The 26,621-nt window shown below is 36.6% G+C and overlaps 2 protein-coding genes across 3 annotated transcripts; one reads left to right on the top strand and one right to left on the bottom strand.

Moving 5' to 3' along the window:
• Positions 1 to 293: 293 nt before the first annotated feature.
• On the bottom strand, positions 294 to 16,275 carry vaspa (vasodilator stimulated phosphoprotein a). Of its 2 annotated transcripts, none has more exons than XM_063014093.1 (13): positions 16,198 to 16,275; positions 9,810 to 9,981; positions 7,744 to 7,909; positions 6,745 to 6,802; positions 5,576 to 5,888; positions 5,208 to 5,335; positions 3,363 to 3,408; positions 3,204 to 3,237; positions 3,025 to 3,079; positions 2,801 to 2,863; positions 1,567 to 1,639; positions 1,394 to 1,451; positions 294 to 1,303 (listed from the first exon to the last, which is right to left on the bottom strand). In XM_063014093.1, exons 1-13 carry the CDS (start codon positions 16,200 to 16,202, stop codon positions 1,266 to 1,268), a joined length of 1,209 nt encoding a protein of 402 aa, XP_062870163.1. In that variant the 5' UTR covers positions 16,203 to 16,275; the 3' UTR covers positions 294 to 1,265. The 2 variants fall into 2 exon arrangements, with proteins under 2 accessions (XP_062870163.1, XP_062870164.1); XM_063014094.1 differs by lacking the exon at positions 16,198 to 16,275 and adding an exon at positions 10,924 to 10,985.
• A 5,959-nt stretch (positions 16,276 to 22,234) lies between these two features.
• zgc:171929 (uncharacterized protein LOC100124596 homolog) lies at positions 22,235 to 26,347 on the top strand. Its single transcript, XM_063014543.1, has 4 exons — positions 22,235 to 22,325; positions 23,993 to 24,225; positions 25,775 to 25,955; positions 26,037 to 26,347. The coding sequence occupies exons 1-4, from the start codon at positions 22,235 to 22,237 to the stop codon at positions 26,345 to 26,347; spliced, it is 816 nt and encodes a 271-aa protein (XP_062870613.1).
• The last annotated feature ends 274 nt before the right edge of the window (positions 26,348 to 26,621 follow it).

Here is a 26,621-nt window from a genome sequence, read left to right as displayed (position 1 = left end):
GTGGGGCAACTCCATATGAGTGCTAATGGATTTGGAATACGATGTTCAACAAACTCATGTCAGGTGTGTAGAGTCTATAGTACGTTAGCCAATAAAACAAAAAGGTGCTTGCCAAAGGTGCTTAATTTTACATAAAAAAATTAAGACTAAAAAATAAAGACTAAAAAGTACCAGTGTTAATTCATGTCTAGAAAACTTTCTTTTGTTTCAGATGAACATAAATCATAAATATTGTATGCTAAGAATATGGTCAGTGAAAAAACAAACAAACTCAGGACTGGTACAAACAGCAGTTGTATTTCAAAACCCCATAAATAATAAATGGTATTTTCATAAAACTCTGGGGCAAATAAAATCTCTGGCCATAAACAGTACCACTGAACAATTATTTTCCCAATATTCAACATTTTACAACCTATTTTCTATGCTTTTCGGCAAAACACAGGTCATTTTCTACATAGACAGCATTTAAATGAAAATACAATAGGCAAAGACAAAAAACAGCAGTGGTTTAAGCAAAAAAAATAAAAAATGTAAAAATGAAATGTGCACATGTTGCATATATTAGCATCTGCTGATCCCTGAGGAAAAACTCAACATGTTGACACCTATACAGCAGGCTGTTCACCAAGCAATGTCCTTCATTATAAACACATAATACTAACAGGATAAAAGTTGTCAATGTAACTACTAATATATAAATGCATTTAGTTAAATTAATGTAATGTGATTAAAATTGCATCAATACAATGAATCTACAGTTGCAAGTGAACCCCTTGAAATGACCAGCACAAATCAAACCGTAATGCATAAAGGTGTAAAAAATCCAACATACAAACACTCTGTCTATGTGTCATACACTGCTTTTCAAAAACACTGATGTGCATCTAATTGTGCATCCAACCCAGAATATGGATAATTAGCATTTTAAACAGCATTTTAAGACATGGCAGTCACAATTATGTGTGTTTTAAGATTAAGCAGAATGTGTCTATTACTTTAATAAGTAAACATGCAGACCACTCAGAAATTCAGTGGGTTTACAAACTTTTTCTTGCAACCGAATTTAACATTCTTGAAGCAAAGCTGGGGAGCAAAAAATAAGATAAACACACTATTGCATTTGTGTGTGCAACACTGTTTGAGCTGAGACATCACAAAGCAAGCTCTGTTCAATCCTAATTTGTATAACCACCTATACTGACAGTACTCAGGTCGTTTTATTGCATTGCAAAGCACATTTGTGAACTGTTTGACAGTGGAGCTTAGGGGGCGCCTCTCTTCTGCAGCTCTTCGATCAGGGCTGAATGTAAAAAGAACAGAAATAGGACAGTCAGAATCAAACCAAGCTTTTATAAAGAGTGCTTTAAAGACATTTTAGAAGTTTACAGACCTCCAATAATTTCTTCCTTGACGTTCTGCAGCTCCTTACGCATCTCCTCCAGAATTTCCTGCAACCACACAGAAGGAGTAACGGTCATTCATCTCTTCTGAGCACAAAAAACTATGCGGCATGCTGTCTTGTTCATTATTAATGTGGCTAGTAGCAGTGGGAAACTCTCTGACCTGCTTTAATTTCTCCATATCGAAGCTCTCTTTGGCGGCCGATGAGTCGCTCACATTGCTGCCTGGTCTTTGCCTGAGAGGGATTAAAATGGCCAACATTAATCAGTCTGGTTATTTACTTGTGGCCAGATGACCACTAAAATTTGCTGGATTTTAAGAAAATAACTATAGGGGTAGAAATGATATCAGCTTTGATGAATCAATAGATACATTAAACACCTTGACCCAGAGATGACATTATCTTTGAGAGTCAATTACTTTTAAATTACTTTTAATTACTTTTATTTTTAATTATATTTAAGCTTTCTTAATTTCAATTTTTAAAATTCTGTATTCTTACACTTTAGATTTTAAACATTTCTATTTTTTGTATAATATATATTTTTGTCTACTTTGTTTACTTTTTGTTAACTACTGTGGCAGAGCAGTCATAAAAGTATTTCACTGCCAGTTGTACTGTGTATGACTATGTATGTGACAAATAAACCTTGATTTTTTTTTTGAAGATCTCTGCTAGTGTAAGCAAGCATCAGACATGCCTTTACATGCACTGGGTTGATGCAGCAGTGTAATGTAGTATCCCACCATCACAGAGATCTGAATTTCCAGTCTCAGAACCACTTGACTGGTCAAGCACTTAAGGAGGCCCAGATGGCGAATCACCTATTGTCACTACAGCAGGTACTCCTACTTTTTGATTAGGACATTTGCATGAGTGGTGAAGAATACAAAACACATAGCATGAATGTCTGTTAAAGTTCCATGTAGACATGCAGACATGGCTAGCCGTTACAATAGACAGAGACATGAGCTAGCCTGGGGCCCTCCTTAGCCAAAATTTTAACCAATTTAATTTTATCCAAGATTGGCATTTAATTATACCAAAACAGAGGACCCACAGTGATAAACAGATTCACATCTTACTTAAAAATCATAGGCCATACTGCAAAAACAGACCTACTGTGTATAAGAGTGTTATGTGTTTCCATTAAAGAACCAAAAGGTGGTATTTGGGGGTTTGGGTATGATCAGTGTCCATCCTTAGTCTAAAACTATTATTAAGTGACAGTACATTTGGAACTGCCATTGCAGACATTTTGAAGCCGTCTTTAAAATGCCACCACATTATCCCATGCAACGGCAAGTTGATTATATAACTGCTGTTGATTATATAGCTCAGTAAATAAACCACATGTGTGGTTGAAGGATTGCCAGTAACAATAAGTAAGACAACCTGGTCAGTGTATTCGAGGCTGGTGCTGGAGTCTTCTCTTGAATCTTGGGACCAGAATTTGACCTGCATGGAATGACAGTGCTTTAAAATATTACTTACAACATGACAATATCACAATATCTCTTAATTTCTGCTTTAAAATATCCAACAGTAAGAAATATAATGTGTTGACCTGTTAACCTCGGGTGAGGAACAGTATAAAAAAAGATGAGTGCATGTTTTACCGTGGAAGGGTGCTACACTTCTCCCAGGGCTTTTTGATTGCTTCTGGTGTTCTATCTGAAATTGACAAAAAAGATAAATAAATAAAACATAAGCACAACTAGAAGTCATATAAATTAAAAATGAAGGTGAGCAAACAGATCATAATAGTGTAATAGCGCATGGGTATTATTAGTCCGACCTCCTGATTTGTTATCTGAAGACGCTGAGTCATCCTGTAAATAAAATCAGAAAAGCTTATTAGCTTTCCAACATCACTTTACATAAAGCAAATAGTTTAAATATAGTGCAGTTATATAGTAATGTTATTTATGCATAGGCGTGTTCAAAGCAAAATTACATTATTATCGTCTTTTTTCACCACTGGGCTATCTGATGCTTTGCGTCTGTAAAAAAAATAAATAAAAGGAAAAAATATTAAAAATGAAATTGTAGCCACTGGGCAAAAAACAACATTTCTTAACAAGAAGTTACAAGGATTTGGGGTAAGTAATATTATATAATTATATTATATAATTATATTATATAATGATTAAAGAAATCCAGAGAAAACACAAACTATTAATGAATACCGAGAACTTAGATCCAAATCAAATTTAAAGTAAGCATATATTTAAGTTAAAATGTTCATTAAGATGAAATATGGTATCTATGTACTATTTTTGATTTAATCAAACACTTCTGTTCCCTGCTATTTCTACATAAATCAGAACTATATTATATGCAGTCACTAGAGACCAAATAGTATATAGGCCTCAGGCTGGATGTTCAGAAAGGATGTTCATGCTGTAGCCAATTAAATAATAAAGTGTGCAAAAAGTCAAGAGGTCTGGATACCCTCTAAATCCACTTTATACTGACATTGTCAATGTGACACTTTTTTTCAGTTATCCTGGTAAAACATGTACTGGTGAGTTCTAAATCTTTAACATCCAATAATTAGTTTTAAATAATGGGTAAATGCAAACATATTCCTCGCTATTTAAACCTGTAAACTTGTATTTACAACAGCAGATAGTTGAGTAGTTAATCTAGGCAGCATAATTTCTCTTTCTCTTGCTCTTCCCCTTGTGTCTATTTAAATAAAAGTGTGAAAATCGCTCTTCGGCCTTAGATTGTGTCAGATAAACAGACACATTTCTCAGTGTGGTAATTAATCAGTGTTATATTTCTCAGTATTAAGAAGCAGAATGTGCTCTAGTTATACATAATATCTGTATACTTCTGTACTGTTTCATTAATAATATTATATCTGACAGCATATAAAGCCTCGACAAGTTCTAAATGCTGAGGAAAAGTGGAATTAATTGAACTAGAATCTCATTATACTGAAAGTAAATGGTATTAGTTTAGGGATCTGCACTGTCATAAGGCAGTAGTCAAACATAACATGATGGCAGTAAGATTAATGCATACTAGTGAAAAAAATGGATATAATTAGGTTATACCTATATAATGGAATTTCTTAATCAGTATGCTCTCTGTAAAGTCTTTCAATATACAGTTTTTTACCATTACATCAAAGTAGGGGAATCGAAGTAACTTAATTAAATTGGTTAATGGGTGACGTTTGTTCATTAGAGTTAATGGGTGGTGTTTGAAAATGTTTACTTTTTTTGGTTGTTGTCAGATTGCTGCCATCTCTAAAATGATTTGGCAATTTAGCCTAATGTGTATAGAAAAAACAAATAAATCAACTGAAATGCTTAAATAAAAAACAAAGATATTTACATTTGTTGCACTTAGCATATGCCTTTATCCAAACTGACTTGCAATTATGACTCAATGCAATTAAAGCAATTGAGGGTTAAGGGCCTTATTTAGGGGCTTAACAATGGCAAATTGACAATGTTGGGACTGGAACAGCCAGCCTTCTGATTACTAGTCCAGAGTTGTTTAAAGCGAGCCAAAAAATAGGTCTCAACGAAAAATAATAATGATTAAATAAATGAATTGTAACAGGAACACGGAATGAACTTGTACACAAATGCCCCATTGTGGAGGCTTTACGTTATATCTTGTAAACCACAGTGGGATCAGCATTTTGTCACGCTTCAAGTTTTACAGTTATCTGTACATTCCTGAGTTAAATGGAAAACACGAGATGTTCGTTTAATGTATATTGCTTAAATACATTGAAGTATTTATTTAGACATATAAAGTAATGTCCTTGTTTTACACTAACCTTCTTGCAAGAATTGCACTCATCTCACCCATCAAACCCCCTCCTCCTCCACCTCCTCCACCCCCGCCTCCTCCTCCTGAGCTCTGGCTGCTCTCTTTTGGTGCTACAGCAGCAGATCCGCTCTCATCCTATAAGATACAGGAAAGAAGCATCCATTAGCTGATTTACAACATATTGAATCCCAATCCCATTAATCCCATGTTAACAAAACCGTATTGCTCTTCAATCCAGTGTGCTTACCAACGTTACCGCACATTCATTCCCATTTCTCCCATTAAAACACACTCACAACCATTAGCCCATGGCTATTTCCTCCCAGCGTATAGGACATAAATATGTCTAATGACATTGTGGTCTTTTTTCTTTACCTTGGACACTTTGCGAAGTTTAGCCCCGGCGAGAGCTGAAGCCAGTCCACCATCTCCTCCCCCTCCTCCCCCTCCTCCTCCTCCTCCTCCCGAGGGTGGTGGCGGTGGAGCAGGTGGAGCGCCACCAGAAGGTGGTGGTGGGGGAGCAGGAGGAGGCCCGGGAGGTGGCGGAGGACCAGGTGGAGCTGGAGCTCCAGATGGAGGAGGAGCCGAGGCTGGAGCTGGAGGAGGAGCTGGAGGTGCGGCTGGTGCAGCAGCAGCCTGTCTTTGGCGTTCTAGCTCCTGCCTCTCTCGTTCTTGTTGCTCCTGAAGCCTGTTAAGAAGATACAAGTGCTAAGAAGAGGCAGAACTGAAATAAAACATCTAGATTATTCAGTGAAACATGTAGCTTAGTTTTAAACAATAGTGAAGTGGAAAAAATAGGCTACTAAAAATAGGATACTGAGTGGCAAAGCAGTCTAGTACAAATCCGCCACGGTCTAGTAATACACTTTTTTGTATAATATTTTTAAAACCACAAATATAAAATATTTTAAACTGTGTCAGTTACTTCTAGGCTGAAAAAGCTTCACCACCCTTGTCCAACACATGACTCTTAATTCTGTTAATAACTTAAATTAAACAAACAGCACAGTGACTCGGTGGGTAGCACTGTCACCTCACAGCAAGAATATTCTGGGTTCGATTCCCAGGTGGAGCAGTCCGGGGTATTTATGTGTGAAGTTTACATGTTCTCCCTCTGTCTGTGTGGGTTTCCTCCTGGTGCTTTGGCTTCCACCCACGGTCCAAAGACATGCAGTTAGGTTGATGTAATATATTATCAAATACATTATTAGATTTGTGTGTGTGTGTGTGTGTGTGTGTGTGTGTGTGTGTGTGTGTGTGTGAGTGAAATGTGTAAATCCATTACATGAGAGCATGTACAGCAACATGACTACAAATATTAAAACCAGAAAGCATGAGAAAAACGGATCGTCTTTACATTGAATTAGCGGCACAGCAAAAACGTCTTTTAGCTAAATACATAAAGAGTTGGTGTGTGTAGAGTGAGGAGCTGAACTGAATGTGATGGTGAGCTGGAACACATTGTAATAATGAGCCGGGCTGAGTCACTGTGCTTAGTGATAGGAGAGCTGAGTCGAGGTCACTGTGTGTGCTGTTGACAGTACCTCTGCTGCTCTTCATAGCTCGGTCCATTCTGCACAGGACGCGGGGGCGCTCCTGAACCTATGAAAAAAAAATTCAAGCCTTTAACTTCCCTACATTCGGAACAGTGAATTTGAGCTTTTTTCATTGACAAGTGGTCTCACAAACAGGACCAAACAGGTACTGGGGAAAAGACTAGCAGAAGTCTTAATAGGTGGTTGCACATCTCACCAAATAAAAACTGTACACATAATAGTTTGATTTGTTAACACTGCAAATTAAATGTACACCTCATTTGCAAAAAAGAAACAAAGCATAGAATAGACATCAAGTCTGAACAAATACTTTTACCTTCTGCTCATACATAGTGCTGAAATCAATAATGTCTGATAATTTCTGCTAATCAATAATGTATTTTATCAATAACAGTACCAAATAACAGTACCCCCCTCAGCCAGCGTGGGCGGCTTTGCCAGCAACACAATTCCAACATGTAAGAAGTAGAGAGGACTAGCTTGGGACAAAATGTGGATAGGAATAAAATAATATAAAATAAAATAAAAATCTAAATATAAAATCTAAACACGCTAGCACACCAGAGCTGACATCTCAAACTCCATGGTTTGACTCTCAGCTCTGCTGCTGGCAGGCTGAGCGCCTACGCAAACAACGATTGGCTCGTTCGCAGGGAGGGTGCCGGAGGGAATTCCTCATAACTGATACAATTACGACTTCTGCTGGCTGATTGATGGTGCCTGCACATAGACGGGGATAATGGGATCAGTGTGTGACTCTCTGTACACAAAGCTGATCCACATATGAACTCGCCTCATGCAGGTGAAAAGATGCAGTCAGCTACTGAACACGTGTCTCCTCAGTCAGAGTGGAAGTAAATATCAGTAGAGAGGAAGTGTAATGCAATCGGGTAATTGGATATGGATTGGGAGGAAAAGTGTGGGGAAAATGCAAAAAAATACTGTTAATCATTTATTAAGTGGGTGTAATAATGTCTATTGTCTCACCGTTGATCACCTCTAGTGCCTGCATCATTGTGGAAGCGAACTGCATTGCTTCCTCCTTACTGTTGAAGTTTAGGCCCCACACATGCCGAGCATCACGCCACTGATGGAAGTTTGGAGTGGCCTGATTGTATTTTATTCCTTTCACAAGGGGGCAGTTAATGACAACCTAGAGAAAGAGACAAACCACGTAGAGCTTATTTATATTTATTTATTGCATACCCATATTCTACTTTCAGTTCATTATACAAAGAACACTTGGGTCACCTTTGCACCGTTTTACCTGGGTGAACCCCGGAAGGAGTGACTAAGATCTTAAACAACAAGCTCTTATCAGTATGACCTAGTTTTTACCGACAGAGTACAACTGAATAAGCAGTTGTAGCTTAGTGGGTAAAGTACTGGACTAGTAATCCAAAAGTTGCTAGTTCAAGCCCCACCACTACCAGGTTGCCACTGCTGGGCCCTAGAGCAATGCCCTTAACCCTCAATTGCTTATATAATATACTGTTGCGGTACTTTTTGGATAAAAGTGTCTGCTAAATGCCGGAAATGTAAATGTAAATAAGCAATTCCAAATGAGTCGGGCATCTTCAATTAATCTTCAGATTAATAGAATTGCTGACACGTTTGGATCTCATATGCTTGTAGTATCGGCAGGATTTGCATACTACGTCGTATCAGTTGAACAGTTCAGTGCTTGTGGTGTGTGTGAAAGGAAAAGAGATTTTTAAATCTGTTATTGGTTTCAGTCAGCGAAGCACGGAATTCGATTATAGCACTTCAAAAACAGGAAGCAAGGTTCAGACAGCGATATGTGAGTATGACAAAAGACTAAACCGCTAAATGCAAAAGAAACGGCACCAAACTCTGCAATTTCCCATGCATACACAGACACACACAGACAGACACACCTGCCTTCATGCACAACATTTACTATAGAACACTACTGCTACTTAGTAGCTATTTATAATCAGTACTTTGTTTTTAGGTTAATCATGCATGCTCAGTAGAGTGACTGAGCTGGCCGCTAAAAAGAGGAGGTGAAACTTTCTCAGAAGCACTGCAGTCATAAAAAAGCCAAAAATGTAACAGAACTCAAATAACCCAGTCATGATGAACTGAACTTAGTTCTAATAAGACAGAAGCTTGTTATACAGCTTCAGTACTAATTCACAAAACTATGCTGGTTTGCATAAACTGTAATTTACTGAAGGTAAATTAATGCTTGTTTCCCTTTTTTAATTTGTGAGGTTTTTATTACGGTTATAGCAAGTACAAATGATGGAGAAATAACTACTACTTAATTTATTTATTAGGATTTTAATGTCATTTTTCACAAACTTTGGTTACATTCATGACAGGACAGGTAGTTACTGGTTACACAATATTTTTCAGTTCAAGTCTTTAATGTCAAACACAGTCATGGACAATTTTGTATCTTATTAACCTGACTGCACGTCTAGGGACTGTGGGAGGAAACCGGTGCTCCGGAGGAAACCCACACAGACACGAGGAGAACATGCAGACTCCACACAGAAAGAACTTGGATCTCTCCACCTGGGAATCGAACCCAGGACCTTTTTGCTGTGAGGTGACAGTGCTACCCACCGAGCCACCGTGCCGCCCTCACTTATGCTTTCAGGATGAGCTTCTGAATTTAGACTTAATCTTAATTCATGGTTAGCAAGTTTTGTTAACGCATGTACTGAACCATCCGCAACTGACTTTTTATTCTGAATGCTGAACTGGTTTTGCTTATGGTATTTACATGAATTTTCCAGTTCTACATCTCTGCCATGTTTGCGGTGTTCTATGATATACTGGTTCTTAATTAATAACACATGTGCATTGTTGATTTGAAACTCTTGCTATAAAATATGTTCATTTAATATTTTGATGAGATGTTATGAGGTTGTTGGTTATTGGTTAACCATAAATACAAGTACTTTTTTTAAAAAAATGAATGGTTTTATTAACACCAACATATTGATCCCCTTAAACCCTTTACACATGCTTCTTGACAGATTAAAACTGTATTATAATACGTGGGCGTAATTATTGCTTACCTGCTGGTCGGCCTGCAATTTTCGTCCCACCACTCTGTAGGCATGGTTACTGGGATTTTGGTAGATGTGCACCCGGCTGACGGCCAGATCTCCAGCACCAGCGGGGACCCAGCGTTTTCCAGCGTCATCATACATCATTACAGTGGCACGTGCCTGGCACACGCTCACCTCACTGAAAACAGAGAATACAGCGGGAAGTAGAAATTATGCAGTAACAATTACAAAGTGAGTGTATTACTTTGGTGTGTAAATATAAACTTCAAATCCTGTTGTTGGTATAGTCCCAAGAAACTAATAATTTTTTAAACATTACTATTGCTGAGACCATTAAAGAGTTAAATAAAATAACTATCTAGTGCAGGGGTGTCAAACTCATTTTCACCGAGGGCCACATCAGCATTATTGTGGCCCTCAAAGGGCCGATTGTAACGTATTCTGCTGTGATTGCAGTCTGTTGTTTTTCTTGGAGGCTGAATTCTGCATTTATATTGTCCTCCTTTACCACAGACACGGCCTCATAACACAAGAGACGCACCATTTTCTCTTCCTGAAGCACAAACTTGTTTTAATTTTCATAAAATTTCCTCCTTATGCTTAATTTTCTAACTTATCTTCTTGTACATTTTGGGATTATGTGTAAATATTTCTTAACATCATCTACTGGCGGGATGTGTCACTTTGCAGGTCACAAAATTAGCATGCATTCTGAGAGATGCAGTTAATGTAGGCTTTTACAGTGTATTTTAAGACAATTGTTTTGCCCTCACTAATAGTTTATCCCCCTTGCTCAGCTAGACAGACAGACAGACAGCTCCGTTCAGAATAGTCGGTTTTATTTGTGATACACTGTGTGCACCAAAAATACAAACAATAAAAACAATAAAGAACTTAATACAGTACAAGCACACAGCTGTAGTCAAGTGTTACATCTGGTACAATATTAGATTTAACCAAACGTAAAATATCGCTAAGGAGTTAGCATTTTGTGTAAAGATACTAATTGCTATAGTAACGGTAACAATTGTATTTAATTACGGTAAATTTGTAACTAAAACGCTGTGATATACTCACTAAACATTTACAAACAACTGAGAATATAAACGCCACTACTTACAGACGATGCTTTGGTATTATACTGCAAGATCATTATTTATATTTATTATTATTGTTTACATTACTACCCGCGTTCTTTTGCCGTAAAAGTCACATGGCTTCTCAGCGAAGGTCAAAGTTAGTTGCCATGACTACGATGTCGCCGGTTGCCGTTTACAGGCGCAGGTGTCCCATTAAATTATAAGTGCGTCTCTGTAACGACTCGAACCATCACAACAATCGTACAGTCGCGGGCCACATAAAATGTGGTGGCGGGCCGGATCTGGCCCGCGGGCCGTGAGTTTGACACCCCTGATCTAGTGTAACAGTGAAATAACAAAGAATTAGAACGAGACAGTTGGGTTTCAAGACTGGAGCTATACATTTTTAATAATAATCACTAAAGGTAACTTTGTGAAGTAACCCACTGTCCGGTGATTTATATTTGGCAAATCTGGAAGCAACTGGTCTATCATGTATACACACATTATTAAGTTACTGTTCAGCCAGACCTATTGCTAACATAAACATAAAACCATCTATGTGCCTCCAGCTTTGTAGAAAAAGTTTAGTGTAACAGTGAAATAACAGAAACTATCAGAACGAGACAGTCGGGTTTCAACACTGAAGCTACATATTTTTTCACTTTTGTAGATCAAATGTTAGAAATATACGTATAAGTTTATGTCAAGCCATCTCAAGCTTTATTCAACAGGATTAAACCAATCAAAATGTTTAAGAAGAACGTCAAAGAGCTGCAGAAAGTAACGTTCAGATGACCAAAAGCCACCTCAAACACAGAGAAGTGTGAGGAGTTGAGAAAGGATGTGGGAGTACCTTTCCTTCTTCCTCTGAAATTGTCTCAATTGCATATACTAACTTCCGCTGACACGGCAGCCTGAACCTCAAGAGAAAACAATGGCCTGATATGGACCAATAAAAAACTGGGTTGAATTTGCCATTTAAAGTCTGCCGGACTAATGTGGGTGGGGTCTTCGACGCTGTGTAAGGACCTTGGTTAGTAGCCCAAGGAGCCTGTACAGAAAGTGGAGGAGCACAGGGATCTATTTTCATTATTTCAATGATTAAATAAACTGTACCAAAATAGAATTTATGGGAGGAAGTTGCAGCTATTTAAGAGAAACTTATGGACTCATGGTAACAATGGATGTTCAAATACTTTTTGTCATACAGCATACATGCAAAAAAAATCATAAAGCACCCAGATACGTTTTCACAGAAAAGCTCACTGCACATTGAATAAATACAGACTGCGGTCAGCATACCAGCTAAACAATGTGTTTTAACCAGATTTAGCACTGCCTTTCAGACTTAGCAGAAAGAGGATGTGGAAATATAACAAATAGGAAGTTCATTTTCAGAAAAAGAGGTGCGAGGTTTGTATAATATAGATGTCTAGGGTGATGCAGATGCACTAAAGCACTTCGGTTCCTGCAGTGCTTAAAACTTCTTTTGTGCACAGATAAAAGAACAACAGAAATACAACATAGATTTTTTAATGGTCTTTACTAATAGCAGCTGGATCAATCCTGGGAAGCTGCGGTTTACAAAAGACACTGACTGAGACTAAAACACAAGAACATACGTGCACACGTGAGGCTGCATGGATTATAGTTTTAAACGTCTATATTTGTAAAGCCTGTCTCACTGTCTAACGTTTTCCTTTTTTACAAGCTTAATGGACAGACAGCAGCATTAACAATAATGAAGTTAACACACAGGACTCATTTCTGCATAAACTAGTAGCACAAACATTATTCTTTTAATATCTTAACTAAAACACACTGATTAAACATTCACAGGCCAGACTGAAAAGTATGTAAACTTCTGGGCCAAGAATGTGATAAGATTTCAGGGTTGCAATAACAAGGATATTTATAGACTTATGCCAATAATTTTAATGAGAGTGATGTTTTGACTGACTGTATGTATCTGCAATTTCCTTCGGGATCAATAAAGTGTTATCTTATCTTATCTTATGTATGAGCAAGGTGTTAAACGTTCAACATGATGCACCTTGTGTAATCATGCATCAGCCAAGGACTAGTCCTATATTTTTTTTAAATCTCTTTTTTTTTCACAAGCTTGTGGGTCTCAGTATAGTTTTATTTACATTGATATTCAGCTTTAAAGCAAAAGTTTGGAAAACCTCCCTTCCCGTGCCCCTGTGTACAAAGTCTAAAGACTTCTTGATGAGTTTGATTTAGAGGAAATGTGAGCCCCTACCTCCAGCAAATTAAACCTCTTTGGGATGCATTGGCCTGTTGATTGTGAGCCAGGCCTTCTCGTCCAATGTGAACTGGCACAAAAGAACTGCTTCCCAGAGAAACTGAGGATGTTATAGCCACAAAGGGGAAGGCAGTCAAGTCAATATTAATGCCCATGGTTTCAAAGTAGGACAAGATAATGGTCATGTGTGTAAATATGTTTGGCCATACAGTATATGTGCACTTGTTCCTCTTTTCAGATGCAGTTTCTCATCATTGGTTTCACACAGGCCTTACAAAATGCTTCATGTTGACTTTAAATGGCTCACAAAACCAAAAAACACTACAGATTTTTGTCCACAAATACATAATTTTAGGAGCACATAACAGAGTAATTTACTTATTTAAAATATCTAAATTCACGATCTCTATTTACTATAATACTATGGGTTGCACATTAAAAACACTTTGCTGTGGGTGCTCGTTAGGCGCAGAAGTAAATTTACAACTGGGGGTTAAATTTCAGCTGCACTATTATTTCAGGCTCTTACACAGACACGATTGGCTATGTCTTGGGTGATCAAACAGCCTGGCCATTGGGAGGTGCACTTCTCATTGCTGGTCCCAAGGAAGGCTGCATTAGGAGGGGGATTTGGTGTAAAAACTGTTTCAATTCAGGTATGTGGACTGGAATGATCTGTAGTGGCAATCTCTAATAAATAAGCAGTCAGAATAAGAAAGACTTTACTACACATTTATGTCCTGCACACACTTTCATGAACAGTCTCACAAAGTAAACATGTAGCTTTTTTGTCACTTGGGATGGTACCATAAAGAGTAACTCTTTTATACTGGTAGTTTGTATATGTTTCCTTTTAAAAGTGCATTATTGTGCACTTTTATGGTTGTGCCTACAAACATGGAGTAAAAGAAAAATGAACCCTTAAGGGAAGCATTCTATAGACAAGGTCAGTTTTACTGCATCTAGTTCTAAAAGTGCTCTTTAAAAAATATGGTGTAATAAATCCACTTTCTTCATAACTTCTATGTCTATGTCTCGAACTCCTTCAATCCCTTCTAAACCACTATGTCTGCCGTCAGCTATAAAGCTATAAAGTATACTTAAAGGATTATATAACAGTATGGGCAGTCATCTTGTGGAAATCATTAGGTCTTATAATTGCTTCATATGATCATATAACAGCCAACAAATAAAAGGTAATTTTACAGGACTAGATGCCTATTATCCTAATGATGCTCCAATATTCCTGGATGATACTGTCTACGTACACACTTAAAATTATTAGTGTGGTTTGATGGACACAAAGATAAAGGTCCCTGCCTTTTCCTACTTAACAGATTTAAATGTAATTTAATTTTCATAGAAGGTTCAGGAGCACAGAGTTTTCTCAAAGAGCTGAAGGATTGAATAATTCACCAACAAACCCACTACAAAACTTAATTGACAGCATTTTAAGAAGCATTAAAGCCGTCATCTAGGCAAACTGCAGCACTACTACTTATGAGCACCTTAATATTAATAAATTGCTTCATGTTTCTGTTGGTTTTACACAGATTTTGTCATATTCATGTGCAATCAGACCAACATGTGATAGCACTTGCATGTAAACTTGTATGTAATAGCAATCCTGGAATTTTAGTCATTTCTGCAACTGTTCTTTTTGTGACTAAATGACTGCAACACAAAATGTCAATTCTGTTTGCTTCTTTACTGTATGCTGCCTCTAAGCCCTGAAAGGTGAAGGGTCAGACCTGTTTTAGTGGTTCTTGCATTACAGCTAATCATTAGTACAAATGGACAAATTTCCTCTCAGTAAGGTAACAGTTTGGGTTAATTGTAAACCACGAGGAGACAATGACTGCATGTATTTTTTAATGGGCGCAGTCAAACTAGTCATATTTATATGGACACATAGAAAGCACTAGAAAGTCACCAGTTGTAGTAATCACTAACATAAAATATGAAGACCATGCCACAAAATAACATGACATAATAGAACTTTGTACAAAACAAAATAAATGAATAATTTAGAAAAAAAACGCTATATGTATATTGTTGGCATATCAGAAAAAACGCCAAATAAACTTATGAAAGAACTTAAAATTGTTCTTATCGGTCGCAGAAAAGTTTCAAAAGAAAAAACATGAATATCCAAAGACTGGCATGACATAGGGCAGCATGTTGCTCAGTGGGTAGCACCGTCACCTCTCAGCAAGAAGGTCCTGGGTTCGTTCCCCAGGTGGAGCGGTCCGGGTCCTTTCTGTGTGGAGTTTGCATGGTGTCTGTGTGGGTTTCCTCCGGGAGCTCCGGTTTCCTCCCACAGTCCAAAGATGTGCAAATGAGGTGAACTGGAGCTACAAAATTGTCCATGACTGCGTTTGACATTAAACTTGTTAACTGATTACTCTTGTGTATCGAGTTACTACTGTTTCTGTCACGAGTTTAACCAAAGTGTGTAAAACATGACGTTAAAATCCTAGTAAATAAATAAACTGGCATGTCATACATGTCCTTATTTTGGTTTTTATTCATACTAGGAAATATATTTAGTACAACTGTTTTAAAACGATAGTTATAATGTGCTGATACATCATTACAATGTTACTATTGAACTCAGTACACTCAAGTAAACTACTAAAATGCTCTAAAGTCTAATCACTGTTAATCTGCTCAATCTGGCAACCCCGAACATTTTCACCTATTTCTGAGCTGTTGACAGAAGCACCAAACAAAGCAGAAGTAACTTGAATAACCTTATTCAGACTTCACAAATCTAATAAAAGTTGCTACGTGCTTTGAACAAACGATAAAGAAGCACAGAATAAAACAAAAGTCCGTTATAAAAGCCGCCTCACGGCATGCAAATGTTTCACCAGAGACTGACAGAAACACAAAGCGCTGCTGCTGTTGCGGCTTTTCTGTTTTCTTTCACACAGGAAGATGTTAACTGTTGGTAGAATAAAGCAAAATTCTAACAGCCGAATTATGAAAGCAATTAATAGCGGCAAAGCCTAATTCAATGCGCATATAAAGTTGGCAGTCTTACCTCATTTTACCGTGGTAAATGAGTTACTTTGCGTTAACAAAATCCGGGTTCAGTTGACAGGCATGTAAAGCAGAGATGTGATGAAGTGCTGCTGTACAGAAGCATCCGCTTTTTAGCAATGTGGAACAACAGCCCACAGTTTCCTGGTTTAAAACAGCTGATCTGAGACCAGTATTGTAGCTCTTCTCTGACCAGAACAACACAAGGTACACGACTGGAAGTAACCTGTATTATAGACAGCATTAATGTCTGTTAGGGTCGGTCTTTATATAAGAAAAAACTATATTGTGGGAATAGTTACCAACAGTGGTGTGATGAAAAGAAATACATCAGCCACATACAGTATATGCAAAATGTAAGTTTGGGTTTTCTATTGCTTTGAAATTAAACAGGTGAGTAGAAGTTTATTCTAGTGATGCCATCTTATGGACATGTGCAGTATTGCAACACAAAGCTATAGCAATAAAAGTTGGACATGTCTAAAAAAAAACCAAAGAATTGTTGAAACAATTTAATTTGTTTATTTATTTGGATTTTAACGTCACACTTTGGTTACATTCATGACAGAAACTGTAGATACTCGTTACACAAGATTCATCAGTTCACAAGTTTAATGTCAAACACAGTCATGGACAATTTTGTTTCCCCAGATCACCTCACTTGAGTGTCTTTGAACTGTGGGAGGAAACACGGGGAGAACATGCAAACTCCACACAGTAAGGACCCGGACCGCCCCACAGAATCAAGCCAATCATTTTTAGTCCACCCACAAGAACAGGATCTAAATATTTAGAATTTAATATGAATAGTTATATTTAATATGATCAAAAATTTAATAATGCTTCATCAAAAGTTATCTGAAGATTTAAGGTCTAATATGTTACCTGACAAACTTTTGCTTTTATAAAATAATAAAATAAGTTTTTGAACAAAATTCTGTTTAAAAGGTCACACAAGGACCCACAATTTTTAAGCACTCCTGGTGAATATAACCTCTCTAATATTCTTGGCCACATTCTTGAGAAAAATTCTGCATCTGACATGCTTTACTTTGCTTCATTATTGGTCTCACCCATAAAAATAAACTGTCCAAACAACTGATTATGACTGTTTCACATTTCCTGTCAGCTAGCTCTGAAAAATACCAGCAGTTGGATTGGCTACTTTAAAAGGCTCACATGTGTGAGTGAGTGAATAGGTGAGCAAGTCAGGAGTCCTGGTTGGTGCGCTGCCTTGGGTGTGTTCCTGCCCTGATCCCAATGTTTATGATTAGGCCTCCAAGCCAACACCAATCTTGTCAGTATCACCAAACTGAAGATAAATAAAGGAATTAATTAGTTTTTTTTTTGTGTCTTCTTTGAATCAGACTAGGCAGAATAGTGTAGTTAACATTCTTACATTCAGCTATCACTATTAATGTGGTTCTTGAAATAGGAACTTAAATTATATACAATGTGTTTACAATATTTAGTCTAAATTCTGTCATATTTAAGTGTTTATATCATTTAATAATACTTATAAATACAGTATGTATTTGCATATAATAAATTAGTTTGCCCCTAAATAAATACAAATGTGGTGTTTTTCTTTCCTTTTTTTAAAATATGTGTAGTTAAATTGATATGAAATCAATCAGTGTGATACATGTAAGTAACAAAGGGGAGAAACAATCACTTATTTTACTTTTGGGAGGTCAAACCTATGCCAGGACAGGATTCTGTGATTAACTTTGATTTCACTAAAACGCAAACTTAAGGGATGTGGACCTGAAAAACATAGTGGCTGTATTTGCATTATGTTCCGAAAGTGGCACTTTTAAACTGGTTTGTGTGAGCACACGCTTCACATTGTTATCTTTATCTTACGAGCTTATTTATTGGCTATGACTGTGTGGAAAAAGTCTGGTAAAGTCTATTAAATGTATATGATGGATTTTTTATTTATTTAAATAATAAATTACTATCTGTATCATACCTGAGCAAACATTAAGCTGACTAGGAAAAATCTAGAGCCACTTGGGTCAATATGTACACAATTAAATAAGCAATTTTCATGTATTTGGGAGATCAAAAGCACCTGAAATCAAAAGCACTTGAAATCAAAAGGCAAAAAAGCAAAGCTTTTCTACCCCTAATGTGAAACTGTCAAACTTTCTTCAAGACCTCTTTATTTCAAAAGGACACTGAGAAAATAACAGTCCAGGTCAATTTGCAACAGTCATATGTCAATATGACAACTTTTCATTCTACAACAGCTCTTTTTATTTAGCCTGCCATTGACATGAACAAAAAGACACCCGTCTCTTTTCTTCCTGCATGGGTGCGGTTCACATTATAAAATAGGAACATTTAAAAGTCAAACACCGCTCCCTCCCTCCTGTTCGAGCTGGTCACTGTTCAAATAACTATGCAAAGCTGCAGTGTGCAGTACTGCATGTTTATGTTGGCTATACAAGGAGCACCCATTACAAGAACAAAAGTATCTCCTCAGCATTTGGGTTTAAAGAATATGTATTTTGTCTGTTTACCCCTGTGAAATAATAATGGTATAATTATAATAATCATTTTACCTACACACATAAAAGTGTTGTGTGTGCTTTGCATTGTGTGTGTCTGGACAGAGGGCAACAGCTCAGGATTAGATTTGCATACAGTTAGAGTCCGCCTCTAGATACCAGTGAGTGTACTGTACCATATACAGTGGCCTTTTAGTCAGGCCACCAGCCCACTGTTCACAGTCCTGGAGAACACGATAGCTCACTGAGGGAAGTAACTGAACTCCCACTGAAACAACCCCGCTGAACAAAATATACTGCATGTTAGGATGCTAAAACACATAAAATATTATTATAAAAAGAGTAAAATAAAGTGTTGTGGAATAAATCAACTAGTTTTGTATTTCTAGTAAAAAAGCCTAACTTTATTTCTAATCAGTATGACTATTACATAAAAGTAGATGTTAAATATACTATAGCATATTAATTTAAAGATCGGCAGCACTGTTTGTTGGTAGCACTGTCACCTCACATCAAGAAGATCCTTCCTGTGTGGAGTTTGCATGTTCTCCCCGTGTCTGTGTGGGTTTCCTCCGGGAGCTCTGGTTTCCTCCCACACTCCAAAGCAATGCAGTCAGGTTAACTGGAGGTACTAAAATTGCCCTAAGTGTGTGTGTGTGTGTGTGTGTTAGACGTGTGCTGGACTGGTGACCTGTCCAGGGTGTTTCCTACCTTTTGCCCAGTACATCGGAGCCACCATGACACTGAATAGGTTATAACAGTGGTAAAACAAACAATGAATGAATATGAATGTAAACACAGCTAAACATATGGTTAAAATGCAGCATTTGTATGTTACAAAAGTATGTGGACAACCCTTTTAATTACTTAGATCAAGCTACTTTTAACAATAGAAACAATATAATTTTTAATGGTGATTTTATTTATTAAATTTTAAAAAATGCTGTTCAGGCATTTTAGCTACTGAATCAACCATTTAACCAAATTAAACTGACAAATGTGTTAAATTTCACTAGCCACACCCAGGCATGATTACTGTCGGGACTTGCTTAATGTCAAATTCTAAAGAGATTCAAATACAGATGCGAAACAAAGTCATTGAAATCTACCAGTTTTAAAGGGTTACTAAGGCTCAGCGAACCACAGTTAGAGCAGAGCCATCGTCCACAAAAGGGGAAAACTTGGAGTAGTGATGAGGCCTCTATAAAACCATCCACTCTTTTAGGAAGGCTTTTCTTAGTGTGTCTGTGAAAAACTATGCCACTAAGACAGAAGCATATAATATATTCTCTTGAACCTTGCAAAACTGTTAATAAATGACTTTTAATGTTTTGGTTGGCCAACTTGATTGTTCTTCTATAATTGGCTGCCTGCAATAGACTGAAAAAAGTTAGAACAGCACCATAATAAAAGTAGAAATATATAGAATATTCAGGTGACACCGTTTTTTTTTCTAAACCACTTATCCTGGTCAGGGTCATAGGGAGGTCAATTATAATTGTTTCACATAATGCCCACAGCAGCACATAATCATCTTCTCCTGGTAGTTTCCATGTTAGCAAGGAGGCTAATAAACTCTAAATTAAAAGGCTAATAACAAAAGTTGTTACAACAAGATGTCATTAGTGAATATCTTAACACTTCACATGCAGTACTGATTTAATAGTAATAGCCTCATTCAATGAATCAAATTGTAATTAATTTATTAATGTTTTTTACTCCTCACTTTATCTTAGTCAGAAAACATAAAAAAAACAAGCACCAAGCAGGAATACACACCCGGGACATGGCGTTACACATAAAGTTAAAATCTGACCCTTTTTTGATGTTAGATTTGTTACTTTTTGTTACATTTAGCCTTTTCACCATAAGGTTTTTTTTTTACTGTTGTAAGCTGCACCTTGACTAATTGATGGATGATTAGAATAATTGAGCACCACAGAAAAAAAAGTAATTTTTCACCACTACTAAAATGTAGTTATTGCATAATACAAATGATTTTATAATATTTTACGAAGATGAGCAGGTTTTAAATATGTTTTAATATTTTTGGGGTCATGCCTTATAGGAATATAGGAAAAAGACCTGGGAAAAACAACCTAACACTAACTCTGACAACCGGGACTGAACTACAAATGTAAATTGTGGTCTATTTATGACAAACGAATGACTCATATTTAAAGGCAGATTGAAATTAAATGAAATAAAACTGGTTTAATTTTGAAGTTTATAGACATTACTTCCAAAACCTAAATGAGTCCAGACATAAACATCAGTTTGTTTCCTAGAATTGTCATGTCATAAAATAATAATAGAATAAATAATAGAATAATAATAGAATTGGATGGAAAAATATATACGTAATGCCAGTGAAACATCACATTTCTATAACTACTGCCATAAGTAATGTATATGAAGAAATATCATATGTTAACAGATTGCCCAGTAGCTGATTATTGTTCAATATTATTCAACAGGCAGTCCACTACAATCATTAATACTTTGTATAATTGTATGGTCCACTGATTGCATTTAACTAAGTAATCATAATTGTCTGTCCGTTAATGAAAGCCTGTAAACATTTTCAGGTATGATCTTCTGCTATCCAAGAGGGAGCGAGAGTTTGCATACTGGCTGCACAACAATGATGCAAGCAGATTTATTTGCCAGTCAGAGGCAACGCTCATCTCTTTCAGTTTATCTTTCGATTTATTTCAGCAGTCACTATACCGCCTAAATACAACATTTAGTAATATGAAAGTCTATTCATATTCAAACATCTACACAATTCATTTATCCACTAAATACCCAAGATTTATTCAGGCTATAACAGCCACGTAGCGTGCCATTGTGAATATCAGTTGTACTCTTTCTACTTCCCAACAATAGCAAAGACCACCTGAAAATGAAGTGAAGAGTTCATTCAATGCCCTAAACCGGGTAGTTAACAGATAGTAAACAGTAAAAGAAGCATTTGAATGGCCTTTGTCTGAGTCCAGGTGATTTAAACCCGGCAGACAATCATATGGGATGAGAAATAAAAGGCACATTTTACTAGCAGTCCAAGCTGTGCGTGCTCCTGTTAGGCAGACCGTGCATTTCATGCCTGCAGAGCCAGTGGGCAATTTGCATGGAAGGACCAGTTGAATGAAGAGACCAGATTCTCACTACCTGGCATGCAAAACCATCAGGGCAGCAGTTAACACACACACACACACATACACACACACAAGCACAGGTGTGTCTGCTGTCCTGGTCTCCCTTGGAGGTATGGAAATTAGGGCTGAGATTTGTGCTTTCTAACCGCTGAATAGGGTGAAGGGGGAGGATGTTTAGAAGACAGACACACGCAGATACATATACATGTAGGAGGACACCGGTCCAGACCAGATCAGCTGTGGACATAGTGTCTGGCAGGTTGCAAGCGTAGTCTCTTGGGGTACACGCTACTCAGACTTGGTTTTCAGTTAGACTTTGAGTTGCATTTTAAAGTCTTCCAGTCACAAGAAGTAAAGATCAAGAATGCCGCGTTCATTTTTGGTGAGGAGGAAGCGGACAGAATGCACTGCATGGACCTGGAAGGATGCTCAAAACCTTCACAGTCACATCACAGGTATTGTAACAGTTTAACACTCTTAAACGCATGGCTTATTAGACTTTGTAATGTACAGTGAAGTTTTTCCAGCATGTACCAACAAGATGTAATCAAACCATAGAGTCAGACATGATTCGCCACCACTTGAGCAGATAGGGTTATGGGCCTTGCATAGGGGCCCATCAGTGACTGGTTGGGAAACACAGGATTTAAACCCACTATATTTAAATTCTAAACTTTCTAATCATGAATCCGTCAAATAATGATTGTTTATTTTTGTATTACGATATGAATGTCATGTTTTACTATATGGTTACATTAATGACAGAACGGATAGTTTATATGATCAGTTCAATTCATTGTCAAACACTGTCATAGGCAATTTTCTATATCTCCAGTTCACCTAAACTACATGTTTTAGGACTGTGGGCAACACAAGGAAAACATGCAAAGTCCAACCTAGGACCTTCTGGCTGTGAAGTGACAGTGCTACCCACTGAGCCAACATGCTGCTCCCCATCAAATAAGGAAAATAAGGCCCTAAATAAGAGCTGTCTCATTAGGAATGCTTTTAATCTAAAGAACCTCTTACATAGTATAAGAGAAATAATGTAAGATAAAACCATAGTCGGTATAGTTGGTGTGGTCGTAACATGATCTGATCTAGCAGAGTGTGCTGTGTGATGTCAAAGTATTTCCATCTGCCAGACAACTATTGGACAGCTCCCACCAGGATAACCACTGGACATTCAGAATATAAATGGAATGAAATTATTATTATTATTATTATTATTATTATTATTATTAATAATAATAATAATAATAATAATAATACCAACACGAACAATATTAATTATTATTATAATTAATATAAACATTATTATTAATAATATATAAATGTTTAAATTGTAATTTGTTTTATTCATTTGTTTTATTATATTACCATAAATTAATCGATCATATGATCAATTATTGTTAAAATAGTGGCTGAAAAAATTAGGGTTTTTTAGGGGTTTTTTTTAAACACAATTCTTGTAACACAAATTCACACAAATTCATAATAATATATTAAATTTATTTAGATTTCTTTTACAGCTTAAAATCATTTAGAAGAAGAAAGTAAGAGACTGTCAGGTCACAAAACCACACATACATAAAAGCCATTAAGCAAATGTTTTTCTACATTGCATAACACATCATTATAACAAAACCATTATTTGTCATTATTTTGCTTATTAGTTTTAAACCTTTTTAACATCTTGGCTCATTCCAGCTGCTATATTGTCTTAACTTATGACTAACTTAGATTAGTCATGTGCCGGGACAAAAATTGCAATGATACTTTAAAATTTGACCAGTTTTGCAACATTGTAAAGCTTTAGACATAAAATGATGTCTGTTTTATTCATAATTGAATTTAATAAATATTTTATATAATGTGTTTATCTGCATATATATTTAGACTGTTACACCATTGACTATTTTTATTTCACTTAGATTTTTTGACATTGTTTCATATATGGCGTCTCAATACTCTATAAAATAAGATTCTATCACATAATTGAACTTTAACTCTTTAAATAGATGAATATAAACTAAAATGTTAATAATCTATAAACTTTACATTACTTAAAAAGGTTTAAACTGAAAATGTCTTCTTTTCTTTTACACCGTTCCATCAGCAGCAGCAGCAGCAGTAAAGACTCCTGACCTCTTAGACCTTCAGACAGTGTCAGAGTTAAACAGTGTTCATCCTGGGTCAGAACACACACCCAGCAGCCCTGATCTGGAGTCAGCATATATATCCAGTGAAGAGTCAGAAATTGAAAGTCCTCAAAGCTGCGGGCCCCCACATACCCCTCAGGGCCTCTTTCAACCCCTTAATCCAGCTGAATCAACCTCATCTACCAGAACTAAGGTAACTTACAGCATAATAAGTTGGGAAAAGTTTTGACACAAGCTAATTATTAAAAGAACATTGATAATGTGTTTCCTTCCACCACCCAAAAATATGTAGGTGTTGTAGATGGATTGGTTACAGTAAATGCTCAGTAAATGTTTACTGAACTGCCTATTTAATGGGTGTGAGGTCAGGGCTCTGTACAGGCCACTGGAGTTTCTGTACGCCAAACTCATCAGTGCATGTCTTTATGGAACTTTTTATTGGTGCATAGCCATAATGGAACATAAAGGAACATTTCCAAAAGTTTGATGCGTATCATTTATTTTATAGAGGTGATTTTATACACCTGTTTATAATGAGTGAAGCTGAAATATAAAAATGCAATAATTATGAGAGATTTTTTACATATAAACATTAAGTGTAGTTGTTGTTTTAACGCAACTGCTATTTGATTACACTTTCTAGGAATTGCCATTTAAATAACAAATCAATACATTTATTATTATTTGATTATTATTATTAATACCAACAGAAACAATAAGAACAATAATAATTATAATTAATAGCAATGTTTTATTATTATAATTGTTATTATTATTATTATTATTTATTATTATTATTATTAAGAACTATAAGAACAATATTAATTATAATTAAAAACATTACTATTATTATTATAATTACTTTTATTATAACATTAATTATTATTATTATTATTACCAACAAAAACGATAACAATAACAATATTAATTATAATTGTTGATTACATTGAATAAATATTAAATCATTATTAATATTATTTATATCAACAAGAACAATATTAATTACAATGAATAGCAATATTATTATTGACATTATTATTATTATTTTATTTAAATGTAATTTATTATTCTTTATTTATTTAGAATTTTTTTAATTATTATTCTTTTATTAATTTGTTTTATTATAATTAGGGTCATAGACCATACCCAGTAGAAAAATGCAAGGCAGTAATACACCATGGACAGAGCCAAAGTTGATTACAGGGCATCACCATCTCTCCTTTGCATTTGCTTTCTTACACCTAGTCAAAGTTTAGAGTAACCAATTCACCTACTGGCATAGTTCACCAAGAAAGGACTAAAATAGGTAAACTTAAACTTTCATGTTGAACTACCAATTTATAGCCTAACAAACTAAATAAACTTTATTTGATCAGTTGAATCAATAGCTATGTGTAAAATCGACATATTGAACATATTAAACATATTAAACACACATAAAAATATTTGTGTTAAGAATTTTAAATGCTATGTTTAATAATGCTACTTCTTTACTGAATCAAAGCTCTCAGCTAATTTTTGAGAGTTGAACTAATCTATTCGAGCATGTAAAGATTTTACAGTTTAACAATGTTTTAAACTGTTTTGCATGTGTGCTTGGGAGTGGCTTTAAAGGAAATACTGAAGTGAGGTGGTGAATTTGTTTTGTTGTTGGGTTATAAAATGCTTCACTCCTGCTAAAAACAGTTAGCTTTCTCAAACACAGACTAACTTATCTTTCTGTCTTTCTGTCTCATTCCCAGGTCTCAGCATCCAGCTCTGGAGACTTCCAGTGCCCGGTGTGCCATAAGGTCTTCCCACTTCAGCGCATGTTGACACGCCACCTTAAGTGTCACAGTCTAATCAAGCGCCATCCATGCAGGTACTGCGGCAAGGGCTTTAACGACACCTTCGACCTGAAGAGGCACATGCGAACACATACAGGTAACCACACTGTGCATACCTACCACTTCCACATCTATACCATCCAGCCTCTCTTTCTCACTGACACACCCCTGTGTGCAGGTATCCGGCCCTACAGGTGTGAAATGTGCGAGAAGGCTTTCACTCAGCGCTGCTCTCTGGAGTCACATCTGCGCAAGATCCACAGCGTCCGGCAACAATATGCCTACCGTCAGCGCCGCTCCAAGATCTTTGTGTGTGAGGACTGTGGCTTCACTTCCAACCGGCCTGATGAGTACTTCCTGCATGTCCGCCAGCGACATCCGGATAGTCCAGCACTCCGCAGATACTACCGAAAACATCTGCAAGACTCGCCCGGTCAGCCGCGCATCTCGCCCTTCATGCTCTACCCAACCACAGCTTTTTACATGTGAAGTCCAGCTGTCTGTTCAGTAGACAGGTCCATATGCTAGCTAACAATTTTTTCCATCCTAGACATTACCAATTCTCACCTGGCTTCTGAGCCCCATCCTATCACACAACAGGTAACACTAGGGGAATGAGGGCTAACATGTGCTTACTCCAAGGCATGTAAACTGCCAACCACATCTTTCTGAGCTGCAGTTGGGCAAGTTTCAACAAGTTTCCACCCACTTCCAACTTCACAGATTTACAAACACCCAGGATTTCTTAGTGTCACATGACTGA

The sequence above is a fragment of the Trichomycterus rosablanca genome, chromosome 18 (assembly GCF_030014385.1).
Source record: "Trichomycterus rosablanca isolate fTriRos1 chromosome 18, fTriRos1.hap1, whole genome shotgun sequence".
NCBI lineage: Eukaryota > Metazoa > Chordata > Actinopteri > Siluriformes > Trichomycteridae > Trichomycterus > Trichomycterus rosablanca.
This window is presented reverse-complemented; position numbering and strand designations above follow the sequence as displayed.